This window comes from Solanum lycopersicum, chromosome 5, assembly GCF_036512215.1.
Source record: "Solanum lycopersicum chromosome 5, SLM_r2.1".
NCBI lineage: Eukaryota > Viridiplantae > Streptophyta > Magnoliopsida > Solanales > Solanaceae > Solanum > Solanum lycopersicum.
Window position 1 is genome coordinate 7295464 of NC_090804.1, and position 14555 is coordinate 7310018.

Below are 14555 nucleotides of genomic sequence, written 5' to 3' on the forward strand. Positions count from 1 at the left end.
ATCATTTTTTCTAATGGATCAATTTGTGTATTGTATATAAAAAGTAGATCCAAAAACCTTTAAAGGAGTTAGCTTGATTATATACATGGCAATTTGTTTTGCCTTGTAGTTTTAAGTGTCTCCTAAATTGTGAAAAGGTGGTGTTTAAAGCCCTAAATTTTAATTCCAGAAATTGGGGTTACGCACACCTCCAAATGTATTATTGAAATTAATTTGTATTAAGATTTCAGATTTGCGATAAATAGTAAATTTGTGATTTATGTTGAACCAGACGTTAGGCAGGTGTTACCACATTTTATGGTTGTGGAAAACCGTTGAATGTCTGGAAAAGCCAAGTGTGTTCTTCGTTGCCCGATAGTACAATTCTATGACTACTCGAGCTACATCAGAACCTTATATTTCACATCTGTTTTACTTTAAAGTATGGAAAAAAACTGTATATTAAGAAATTCAACAGCACTATGGTTCTCAATATATTTTGAGTCAAATTTACTATAGTGTTATTGATCCGCCAATATCTTTTGAGTTGAATTTGTTGGCATAGTATTTCTGATATATAACTAGAAAACTAAAAATTGTATATTTATTTATTATTCTATACTGCTAATCTTTTATTTAACAATCATTTGGGATTAGAGAAATTATTGTGTGGCATTAATTAAGGGAATCAAGTTTCAGACGTGAAACCGATCCATGTGCAGTTGTGCTTCATTGACCTATTTATGTTGAATGTTTTTTGTTATTTGGGCCAAACAATTGACAATGAATGTTACACTATGAACTGGCACAACATCAAAAATAATATAAAAAGATATCTATGCATGCATTACAAGTAATGGCTACATAGTCATTGAATGAACGTTAATTAAGATGTAATTCAACTAGATACATTATTACCAACAAATACGTGTATTTGAAAAAATATACCTTCTTCTATTCTAAGTGTATATATATATTACTTTAAAATGTATTTTTCATCATATTAATATGTAAAAAATTGCAATTTATGGTTATTTTCATATAGTTTTAGAATATTTAATTTTTTTTGTTTAAAATATTGAATTAATATGATTTAATTTAAATTTGAATATTAGTCAAATTGAGGTGGTATATGTTAATGTAATTTTTATACTGAATAAATTATATATTTGATACTATATCCACTAGATGAAATTGATATACACAATAGATTGAAATTTGAATATGCAAATATAAAAACTGGAAGGGGCATGTATTTAGAGGCAATTCAGACTAAAAATGTAATAATTTTAGATTATATATGTATTAGGTAATTAGCACCAATGTTAGTGTGATTTATGAAGGTTAGCTCAAAACTTGCATTTCAAATCTTTAACCCCCTCAAAAAATGAGTCCATTTTTTTTATATAAAAAACGATTTTTGTTCTCTTTAAGGTAGTCAATTTTTTAAGTTTTAAGTTGCATAACCATTTTTTTCTTTTAAAAATGTTTGAGAAATTTGGTACACATTAATATATATCTGACATACAACAATATATAAAATTTTGTTAAACGATATTATACACTCAATATGTAACATTCTATAAAATTATAAGAGATATTTATACACCTGTATACAATAGGGGAAAAGACTTTGATACAACTTTCAATTTTGCGATTTAGGATTAATATATCTTGGCTATAAAAGTGGCGCACATATACACATTGTAACATAAATGACTCACACACCCAAAGTTGATAGGTTGTCAGGCTCTTTCTCCGTATAAATAAATATATACAAGATATTAGGTCTCAATATCATTCAACTCCAATATCGCCAAATTTATTTAAGAGATAAAAGCGTAGAATACTTTTCTATTTGTTCAACGGGAAAGATAATCAAAAGTTTTCTAATTTTTTTCATGAAGAAGTGATATACTAATTTTCATGAACATAAATTGATATTTAAATTTTTGAAATAGTGAAACTCAACGAATGAAATTAAAAAAATTCCATCATAAACAATGTGAATTTATTTTAGTGGAGAATTCTTTAAAACAAAAAAAATAATTTTAAAAGCTAAGGGCATATGTTATTCTTGAAATAAATCACATGCCATTATTGTTATGATTCAATAATTTTTGTTCTAAAATAAGTGTTATTACAAAATTTATAAAGACATGTTAAATAGTTATTCTGATATGAAATATTTGGTGAGAAAAAAAAATCATTTTTCAAATGAAAATATCATAAAGTATTTGGTAAAAAATTTCTTGATTGATCACATTGCTTAAAAAAACATTGTCAAGTACACTGGGTTGTCTCGTTGAAAGTTTGTTATCTTAAATTAGAAAGATATGTAGGCTTCAAGCCTTTTCTTTGTAGTCTCAAAACACTCTTTACAAAATCATAATAAAAATTTGCAACCCTCTATTTTGGGGTCTTTTTTTAAAAAAAAATAGAAAATGGTCAAAAATACTCTTAAACTATATGAAATAGCTTATGTATATCCTTAAACTACATTTTGGCTCAAAACTACCTTTTCCGTCAAACTATCGGGTCAAAATTGTCCTTCTAATTAACGGAAATTGTTAAATGCCATGTGGATGCCGCATGAATGTCACATGGCACCCCAATAGATTTCCACTGTCACATTCAAAAGTACCCTTAAACTATGAGAAATAGCTCATATATATCCTTAAATTATATTTCGGTCCAAAACTACCATTCCCGTCAAACTATTGTGTCAAAAGTGACATTCTTATTAGCGAAAGTTGTTAAATTCCACATGTGTCACATTGACTAAATTCCTAAATCTTAATTACTCATTTTTTCCTCATTTCATTATTTTCCAGAAACGATTTCACCTCTTCTCCCTCATTTTGCGGCTAATATTTCACAGTTTTCTTCACCGCTGGGTTTCAAAGTGGATATTCGTGGTTATAGGTTAGTAAACTTTTTATTTTATTTTATTGTGTTTACAATACGAAAATTCACTTTGAAACTCAGTTCCAAAGAAAGTTATGAAATCTTGGCCGCGAAATGACGGAAAAGTTGTGAAATTCTAACTATCATACTTTGAAATCGTAAACGTTATAAAATAAGAAAAAATATTTACTAACCCAATCATGAATATCCACTTTGAAACTCAGCCCCCAAGAAACCTACGAAGCCTTAACTGCGAAATTAGGGAGAAGTTGTGAAATACTAACTATAATGCTTTGAAATCAAAAATATAATAAAAAAAAAATATTTACTAACCTACAAGCATGAATATCCACTTTGAAACTCAGCCACGAAAAAAAAGTATGAAACCCTAGCCGCGAAATGAGGGAGAACGGGTGAATATATCATTTCTGAAATAATGAAATGAGGGGAAAATAATTAAGATTTAGGGATTAGTCTATGTGGCAGTGGAACCTTATCGGCATGCAATGTGGCATCCACATGGCATTTAGCAACTTCTATTGATAAGAAGGGTACTTTTGATTCAATAGTTTGACGGGAAGGGTAGTTTTGAGCCGAAATATAGTTTAAGGGTAAATATGAGCTATTTCGGATAGTTTAAGGGTATTTTTGACCCTTTCTATTTAGTCTACGTGGCAGTGAAATTCTATTGGCATGCAATGTGGCATCCACATGGCATTTAACAATTTTCGTTATTAATAAGAGTACTTTTAACCTAATAATATGACAGAAAGGATAGTTTTGAGCCGAAATAAAATTTAAGGATATATATGAGCTATTTCGAATAGTTTAAGAGTATTTTTGATCCTTTTTTCTTTTAAAACTGTTCTCTAAAATCAATAAATAAAATCCAAAAAAAAATATAAAATGAAAACATTCAACATAGAATATAAAATAAAATATTCAAAATAGTATAGAAAATCACTTTATTATTGAGTACTCTAGAGATTTTTTTTGGGAGAATATATGGAGAGAGAACGAGAGATTTATTTTCTTTTTGATAATTGGAGGGACTATATGGAGAGAGAACAAAAGATTTGTTTTATTATTTTTTTGAAAATTGGAGTACTACTATATAAAATCTAAAACATTTTGTGTGATTATCTTGGTTGTTTAATAATAAGACTTGTTCATTCTCTTTTGATTTAACAGTATAAAAGTTTCTAAGGTCAAATTATTTAGATTTTGAGTTATAATAGTCTAATTTCTAGTTTTGTTTCTTTTATTCTGTTGGTGTTATAGTTAATCTTTTTTACTAGAGAGTTTATTATTATTAACAAAATTTGATTTTAATTTACTTTTATGTTTACTAGAACCATGTTTTAGAGATGTAGTAGTCATATACCTCTTTTTTTATTGGAGTCTCGAATTGCACCTCTGCGATTACTTTTTTGATAAAAATTCTAGTTGACATTTCATTACACATATTGTTCAACATAACAGTATTTAATATTTTTTATATATGTTCCTAAAACCTTTAACAATATTGATTCTAATATCACTTAATTAATATCAATATCACTCTTTGTTAATATCGTTATTTAATACCGTTAAATTTTTTTATTATAGTGATTCAACAAAATCAGTTAAAGGGCTTACCACCAAGATATGAAGAATGAAGATAGAGTATGAAATTGAAAAAACTAATGTAACGTGTCAATTCAATAGAAACACAAACTACATTATAATTATAATTACTGAACTTAAATTACAACTTAGAATCCGAACAATAAGGTAGTAACAATAATAACTATGAAGATTATACACAGTAAGAAGGTAATCAAAACGGGGAAGAGATATTAGAGCTGAGGATGAAGATAAGAGATAACTAACTTTGACATAATTTACATAATCTATGTGTTTTTTCAAGACTAATTCAACCGATTGAAAATTGAACGTGAATTCTAAATAATTCTCTTCAAAATTTTAATTAGCCTATAATCTTAAATGGATAAGTCCCATTCACTCCTCTGCTCATATATCCTTAGATAGTCAATTTGATTAACATATAAATATTAATATTATTATTAGTGTTACTGAAAAAAGAGATTATTAAATACATTAAAAGAAAATGAGAAAACAATAATAATCTAGTTGGTAAGAGCTGATAGAGAAAATATCACGTGGTCATAGTTTTTGGGTAAATTTTAAATGAAGTTACTTTTTATGGCCGTTTGGACATGCGATATGGTATTATAATACGAAATCATGATATGGAACTATGAAATAAAATTAAAGTTTTATTTAAATATATGATATAAAATTTTGGTGTTGCATATTTTCTGATAAACATAATAATTCTATAAGTCCTAAAATTATTAAAATAGCCTAATTATTTATTCAATATTATTAAATAGACAAAAATCATAAAATCGTATAATAAATTATTACAGAGTTATTTTTTCTCCATTTAAGTAATTGTTTCATCAATATATTTGAGTAAAAATGAAATACCTTTCACGGGGCTTTTCAAGATTTTATTACTCAACAATCGTGAAGTGTGAGTTAAAGTGATTATATGTTGGTGAGAATAATGAATTTTTTGTCGGTGAGAATAATAAATTTCAAAAAGTAATGGTGTGATAAAAATTTTATTTACATGTGAAATAAATAGTTTGTAGATTTAAATGTGGGGTTGGTTTAACAAAATATAAACTCGTGGATCAATTTTTGTATTAAAATAAGGGAAAATGCACAAGTACCCCTCAATATATGCCCGAAATTCCAGACACACTTATATTATACTAAGATCCTATTACCCCTGAACTTATTTTATAAGTAATTTTCTAGCCCTTCTTGGCTTACGTGACACTAGCTTGAAAAAAAAGTCAACCAGCGTTAGACCCACAAGATAGTGCCACGTACGCCGAAAAGGGGTAGAAAATTATTAATAGAATAAGTTCAGGGGGGTAATAGGACCTTAATATAGTATAACTGTGTCTCTGAGATTTTGGTTATATGTTGAGGGGGTTGGTACTTGTGCATTATCCCTTAAAATAACCCAAATCATGATATGATATTCTCATATGATTCCATATCATGGTTTTTGTAGAATAGAGTATCATATCTTATGATATGGAATCATGAGGTGGAATCAACTTAAAATCGCATGTCCAAACTCTGAAATCCACGATACCATATCGTGATATGGTATCACATGGCCAAATGCCTACTATGTATGCCAACTTAAATTGATTTAAAAATTGGTTAATTTATTTTTAATTTTTAATTTTTAAGAGTGTTAGATAAAATAAAAAATAATTTGTAGGCTTTTTCGATTAGCTTTAAAAAATAACTTTTAAGTTAAAAATAAAAAGTTAAATTGAAATTACTTTTTAAGTCAAAATTAAAAAGCATGTGAGACTTACTTTTGGTCTCTAACTTATTGAGTTATTTTATGCTTATTATAAGTTTTTTGTTATCTTGTCAAACACTTTCTAACTTATTTTTAAGCGTTTTAATTTATTTTAATTTATTCTTTTATATTTACTAAACACTTTTGAAAGTCAAAAACTCAATTAAAAGTAGATTTGATCAAATTTAAATCAATCTAAACACCCTCTTTAAAAAAATTTAAAATGACTTAAAAAAGATTAAAAGTTATAAGCTTGTACTCTGGTATATTTTTGGGAAATTGTATATAATGACAAACTAATAATTCAAATTAAATGTTATAACCACACTTCGATTTAATTGTGCCCTGTAGCAAATTGTTTGTCAGTCACCTCTCTCCCTTAAACTCTCGCTCGCTCGCTCCCTTTCGCTTTTATTCAAACAGAATATATAAAATGTGTTAGTGTTTATATAAAGCGAGAGAAAATTGTATATATACATATATTTTTCTTTCCCTCTCTCCTCTCTCCCCTCTCCTAGATCTCGCTCGCCACCCTCGCCTTTCTTCCTTATACAAACAAAAATGAAATGTATAAATTGTGCTTCTGTTTGTATAAAGCGAGAAAAAAATTGTATATACGCATGCAAATACATATATTTTCGTCCTATACACTTACAATTATACAACACAAATATTCTCTGCCCATTTTTCTTTTGTCTTTCTCTCTTTCTCGTTTCATGCATACACAAATTATACAATTGATCTTTTACATACAACGGCTTTCTTTTTTATGTATAGCGAATTATACAATTGGTTTCTTTATATATGCATAACGAATTTTGCAATTGAAGCTAATTATACAACTGATTTCTTTGTATATGCATAATGAATTTTGCAACTGTTCTTTTTTGTATATGTATAACGAAGTATACATAATTATATTTGCTATAAAGCACAATTATGTAAAGTATAGCTATTATATACAAATATAATTTTTATATTTATTATATGCGAAAGTTACATATTTTTTAAAGTTAAGTCAAACAAGCTCTTGTAACACTATTGGAAGTTTGGAAATTTTAAATAAGAGATAATAATTTAAGGAGAATATCACTTAAATTTAAGTATATATAAAATACTTTTCTTATATTAATTATTTATATCAATTTTTTCTCTTTGAAAATAGAGTTTCTCGTTTACAATTCTTTAATTTTATATTCAATAGTATTTTAATATTAAGATGGTTATTTTGTCATTAAAAAAAAACTTCTAAAATAAATATATTTATAATTAGCTTTCAAATTTTTAAAAAATCTTTCTTACTTTTTAGTTCTATGCTAAATCAATACAAAAAATCAGAGAGATTTTAAAGATGGAAACTTATATAAATTATATTAGAAGAATACTTATCATTTATAGCAATAATAATTTTTTTTACTTAATCTCTTTTAATATATTTATGATACATGTTACAAAGAACAATATTATTCACATATAATATAAATTTATGAATAATAAATATATTTATCACATATTTAAATATACTTATAATACAATGTATCAATTTCTTACAAAATAAACATGATATATTATTAAAACAGTTATAATATATATTTATTACATAAATAATTTTCTTTTAATACATATTTAAATTAAACATAATATTACACAAAATGGTAATAAAAAGTATCATTAAATTAGTAATTATTTATTAGTAAAAGATATTAATTTAACTAATTTTTCCTTTTAAATATTCTTCTAAAGAAAATTGGTGGGACACCTAACATGATTCTCTCTGGCCATGACAGTGACATTAGCATATTAACGGCAAAGTTAAATTGCCACATGTCCTCAAAATTTCAAACTTTATTATATTATTTAATATTTAATTTTACTACAAAGTTTTAATTAAAACGTTACATATTCTTAATTCCCATTGTACTAAGCCACAAGCGACAAGCACATAAAGTTGCATCGAGCCAGTCAATTCAACACGCTAAAAGACTTTGGCCTTAAGGTAAGGGGCATACAAACTAGTAAATGACTAAATTGCCCATACATTCAATTAACAAAAAATAAAGTTAATATTTAAAATGGACGATTAAATTTATATGAATTAATTGTCTTTTATTATAAAAAGAATAAAGAATATAATGATATTTTAAGTACAAGGCAACATCAGACTCATTTTGTCCCAATATATAAGGATCGACAGTTTATTTGATTATTTTTTTTTGAATTAAATTAGATAAAATGAAATTATTTGAATATATTTTAAATATTAATCAAAACTTATAATTTAAATCTCGAGAAATGAAACATATATACGGGTGAAGATGGAAGGACTAGTGTTTTTCTTTCAAATCTTGATTGTGATGTTGTCTCTTAAATTTTAATAAAATAATATTAATAATTACACGATAGTTTATAATACTTTATTAATACCAGATATTCTCATATATATATATATATATATAATAATAATAATAATAATAAAATAAAAATGAATTAACTAAACTCTAAAGTATGTCCAAATATAACAACTATAGATACTTTATCTTCATATTAATTAATGTCTGATTATAATTGTTAAAATTTTCTGTTTCTATTATATATTTCTCCTGCTTTAATTTGTTTTTCCTATTTAATCTTTGTATCAAATTTTAAAAAGTAATTTTCTTTAAAAGAAAAAGTCATAAGCTCTTAAACTAAAGATACCATACATATTTGTAACCTTAAATATATCATGACAATAATTATTATTTAAAAAAATAGACTAAAACAAAAAATAAAACATAAAAATCTAAGTAAATATTTTTTACTATATATCGATATCTAGTGTAAAAGGGGTTAATATCAGTATATCTAAGGTAATAGAAAAAAAGTACTAAATTTTTTTTAACTTGACAAATTATTTATAACCTTAAAAATAAATATATTTATTTAAATAACTAAATTTAAATACATTTCAATTTGATACATGACATAGCATGAAACTTTTGATTAAAAAGCTTGACGAGAATTTAATATATTGTAAGATCGAATATGTTTTAAATTCATTCAGGCAAATAAAGAGGTATTTTTAGACTGTCAATAATTAATGATTTAGACCAAATTTCTTGGATAGTTCTCAAAAAATAAAAAATGAAAAGGGTATTATTGTCCTAACATTATATTTTTCAAAAAAGGAAAACAAATGATTAGGAAAAGGCATAAAATTAATTAATGATTTTGTATTAGCCGGTAGTAGTGGGGTACTCAGACAATAGAAAACGGCTTCCTTGTAATCTTCTTTACAACTGCCCTCTCCTAATTAAATATATTTCATCCTTTCTGGCCTATATTTTTGTCTCCTATTTTCTTTCTTCACACAAATTCCTCTCTAATTTCATTTTTTTGTGACTATTATTCTGCATCAACCAATTTTTTCTGGGTCACAATTTTTTTTTGTGGTTTATCTATAGATCTGTCCATTTTTTTCTGTGTCTGAATTTGTGGGTTACCTATTGATCTGTATTACAAGCGATCAATAGAACCATAGAAATATAGTTAAAGGAGGAGAAAGATGTGGGGTGTCACTAGATTTTTGGAGAAAGTTTATATTTTTGAAGAAGGGGGATCTGGGTATTGTTCAAAGAAGAAGGATGATATTTGTAATGAGGTAATTTTTTTTTTCTCTCTCATGTTTTTTTTGTGTGTGTGTTTGTAGATATGAAAAATTTCAAAAGTTTTAGGTTAATTTTTTCAAAAGGGGGAAAATTTTATAGTTTTAGGTCAATTTTCAAAAGGGGGAAATATTTTGTTATTGAAAATTTCAAAGTTTTAGGTTAATATTTGATTCAAGGTTGTGTATTGGTTCATGTATGCTTGTGAATTTTGATTCTAGATTGTTGCTTTTCACATAGACCTTTTCTTGTGTTTTAAATGAAAGTGTCCTTCCACCAAGTATTTTTCTACTTTTGCTTGAAGTTTAATTTAATATATCTGGCATTATTCATCTTTTGGGGTGGTAACAATCAGCACAACACAATTTGGGTAGGTACTTAAAGAATTTTGTTGTTCGGATTCTTCAAAAATATATATTCAGGTGGGCGTAGTGAAGTTTTGAAGCATCTGACACGAGTGCTAAGACATTTCGAAGAGTTTGAACAATATACTCGTGAGTCGGGTCCGAAATTACTTTACCATGGTTAAGTCAACTATTTCAATTTGGGTATGATCAGCTGTGGGACTTATCTTGCTTCTGCTTTCAACAAGTTTGTTTTTGCTATTCAATAAGGTTTTTTGCTTATGAATTAGAGCTATGTGTGTGTCTTTTTCTTTTTTTGTATCCTTGGTTAGTGTTATCCCAGTTTTGCGTTTCTCAAACTGAGGTTTTGTCGACTGCAGGGAGCAGGTCGAGCATTGAGCATGTCGAGACTAAAGTGTGCACTGCGTGGCTTGGACTTGAAAACATATATCTTCCTTTTTTTGTTTGTTCCAACATGTGTGTTTGGTATATATTTACATGGACAGAAAATCACTTATTTTCTACGACCATTATGGGAAAAGCCCCCAAAGCCTTTCCATGAGATGCCACACTATTATCATGAGAATGTGTCGATGGAGAACCTCTGTAAACTTCATGGATGGGGAATTCGGGAGTATCCTAGGCGCGTCTTTGATGCAGTGTTATTCAGTAATGAGGTGGAAATGCTGACCATACGGTGGAAAGAGTTGTTCCCTTATGTAACGGAGTTTGTTTTACTTGAATCCAATTCAACATTCACCGGATTGCCAAAGCCCTCGTACTTTGCTAATCACAGAGATCAGTTTGAGTTTGTTGAATCAAGATTGACCTACGGGCAAATCCCTGGGAGATTTAGGAAAGGAGAGAACCCTTTTGTTGAGGAAGCGTATCAGAGACTTGCATTGGATTATCTCCTCAAACAAGCTGGTATTCAGGATGATGATTTGCTGATAATGTCGGATGTTGATGAGATACCTAGTAGACATACCATCAATCTGTTGAGGTGGTGTGATGACACTCCTCCAGTTCTTCATCTCCGATTGAAGAACTATCTCTACTCTTTTGAGTTCCTTGTGGACAGCAATAGCTGGAGAGCTTCTGTTCATCGGTACCAATCTGGTAAGACAAGGTATGCACATTATCGACAGTCAGACGTGATCTTAGCAGATGCAGGATGGCATTGTAGCTTTTGTTTCCACCACATAAGCGAGTTCATATTCAAGATGAAAGCGTACAGTCATTTTGACAGGGTAAGATTTTCTCATTTTCTTAATCCAAAGAGAGTGCAAAAGGTAATTTGTGAAGGAGCTGACTTATTTGATATGCTACCGGAGGAGTACACATTCAGGGAAATCATAGGGAAAATGGGTCCTATTCCCCACTCGTACTCTGCCGTTCACCTTCCAGCTTATCTTTTGGAAAAGGCAGATCAATATAAGTTTCTCTTGCCCGGTAATTGCATGAGAGAAAGTGGCTGATCTTGGAGTGAGTGTTTAAGTTGTGTTTTCTTTTTGTAAATGTCAAGGGTGCAGTTTTGCGTTGCTCCTTGCGAAGCAAATAGAGGATCGTTAACCTTAACATCTCCAGAAACTATTTGGATGAATACTCAAGATGATTTTGGAATTGATGGGTTGTGTTTGTATATATTTGTTAGAGAAGATTTTCTTGATCAGGCATGGCGAGTTCTCTGTTATTAGTTTAAACTTTGTGCATAACTCTGTATTTTCTCTAGTTGGATAACATTCTACATTCCTCATGATGAGAATTTTTTGAATAGGGACTAATTTATATTCTTGTGTTGCATTTCCTCTATCACCTTGTAGTATTCATCACAATTATTGGGACTCACAATCTACACTCAACTTTGATAAGTCTTTTTTTCCTTGCTTGTTAGTTATATTTTGATATTTGATTGTAAAAGTACAAGGAGATTATGTGCAATTTCATCTGAATTCATGTATCAGCAGATCCTTCCATTTTGGATACACTATCTGCATTCAGATAGTGTATTTGCATTGATACAATTGTGCATCTCTTTAACACATGACCACATCAAGTTCTGAGATTGTATTTTTGGTTATTTCCACACTTTAATATCAATATGAAGGCTAATTTATGACTTCTTTTCCACATGATTTGTGTTAGCATAGGTACCATCAATTTTTGAGACATGACAACTTAATTGATTATGCATAACCTGTCTATATTACTAATAATAATGAGGCATTATTGTAATATATATCATATTCTATTAAGGCGCTTTCAATATGATTTTTTAGAATTGGATGCCTATTGCACCAGACTGGGATTTTAGACATGACACTATTTACTTTGTTGAGACTTGAGACCATCGCTAAATTTGGTGTTTTGGGCTTCGATTCACGTCAATTTGGTGTGTAAATAGTTTTACATCAAATGCTGTAACATTATTCATCACATTAATTTTTTTTTTTTGAAGATTATAATATTATTTCATTGTACAAACTTTTAATTAAATATTATATAAATTGTATGTTTTAATTAAATTCTCTTGTATATTTAGTTATTTTTATAATATTAATTTTAGATGTAAAATTTAGCATAAATTAGTTTTTTTATATGTGACTTTTTTTAAAAAAAATTAAATTTATGTTGATTCTACTATAAATTATCTAAACTACAATTAACCTTCACAAAAATTAAAAATGCAAACATATAACTTTTTAACCAAATAATACAACATACTTAAAAATAACCGAAAATAATAAACATTCAACAAAGTAAGAATTGGCATACATCAAAATTGAAATATAAAATACATAGTAATTTTAAAAAGTATAACAAAACATAATAATTTAAAAAGTTACAAGAATAACTTAATAATCTGATAGATTCTTTCTGAATTTATCGATACTATTAAAATATGGATTATATGAGGTCGAAAATTATTGTGGTTGTGATTGCGGTTATTGAAATTGTTGACTTCTTTTTTCTATTATTCGGCTTTGTTCTTGTCGAACAAATTCACAAACATTTGGATCAACAATACCATCCACATTCATTAATATAACATTTATGGAGCACAATAGTGATCTTGAAAGTTGAATATTTATGTAGAATTTAAACTATTTTTTTTTCAATTAAGTAATGTTCATTTATTTGTATTTCACTAATGATTTCATTTTTGTTTGTATTATTTATTATTACGTATAATATTTGCTTTGCTAGCAATTTATATAATTTAAAAAATTATGATACAAAATAATTTTATATTAGATAATTATAAAAAGAAATAATATAAATTATATAAGATTATTTTTAAAAAAATTAGTTTATGAAATAAAAAAATATAAATTAAATAAAAAATAATATAATAATAATAAAAAATAAAAAAGATTTTTTTAAAATATAAATTTAGTACAGTGAGTTGAAGCTGATTATACCAAATTTGATGATAGAGTTTTGATTGGAGATGCCGAAGTGTTTCTATGGAGGGTTAGCATAGTGTCACAGACTTTTTGATTCGGACTATGTTTCGTGCGGCACTAGACGGTTTACTCACGACTCTTGCACGTTCTTGCAAACTCTAGTAAGCCTAAAACTCGAATCGCTAAGAAAATAAGAAGTAAGACAGAACTTTGGAAGAAGGAACTTCTATTACTTGAAAATAATTGGATGCTTTACAAGTAAAATAATCTACTATTTATACTACTCTAATGCTGCCTAAGAGTTAGTAAATAAACTGTACAAGTTCCTAAGACTATGCCTACAAGACAAGCTTCTAAGTCTTCCAAAAAGGACTCCTAGATGCTCCTAGTCTGCCCCATGATCTCCACAAGCCTCTCAAAGACTTGTAACTCCTGTAATAGCCGCCCCACTAACAAGTGTTACAGCTGAAACGGCTGTAACTGCTGTAACAGCTGAAACTGCTGTAACTGCTGCCTCTTCAGCTGCTGCAGGCCCCCTTGGCTGCTGACCTGCGTGGTCAGCCTGCTCCCCTGCGCCTGCTGGCTGCCTCGTTGGGTGGCGTTCGGCCCGAATGGATGGCAGGACGTCACAATCTCCCCCACCCCATGATGCGACGACCGCGACGCATTGCTGCAAGAGCTCCTGAATTTTGTCTTTGAACTGCCACAAGTCTTCGTACTTCTCCCATGTGGCTTCCTCCGGAGTTTGTCCCTTCCAATGTACGAGAAACATGGCACTGGCCTGCTGTCCTCGTTTCCGCTTGGCTTGGTAATCTATGATAGCTTCAATTTCACGATCATGCGAGGCAGTAACGGTGATAGGGGCCCGTTGTGATTTGTT

At 28.6% G+C, this 14555-nt stretch overlaps 1 protein-coding gene across 2 annotated transcripts; it reads left to right on the forward strand.

Annotated features, from left to right (window-relative positions):
* Positions 1-9483: 9483 nt before the first annotated feature.
* Positions 9484-12139, forward strand: LOC138348499 (uncharacterized). Of its 2 annotated transcripts, none has more exons than XM_069297892.1 (2): positions 9484-9920; positions 10649-12139. In XM_069297892.1, exons 1-2 carry the CDS (start codon positions 9825-9827, stop codon positions 11744-11746), a joined length of 1194 nt encoding a protein of 397 aa, XP_069153993.1. In that variant the 5' UTR covers positions 9484-9824; the 3' UTR covers positions 11747-12139. The 2 variants fall into 2 exon arrangements, with proteins under 2 accessions (XP_069153993.1, XP_069153994.1); XM_069297893.1 differs by having other exon boundaries at positions 9608-9920; positions 10347-12139.
* Positions 12140-14555: the final 2416 nt, after the last annotated feature.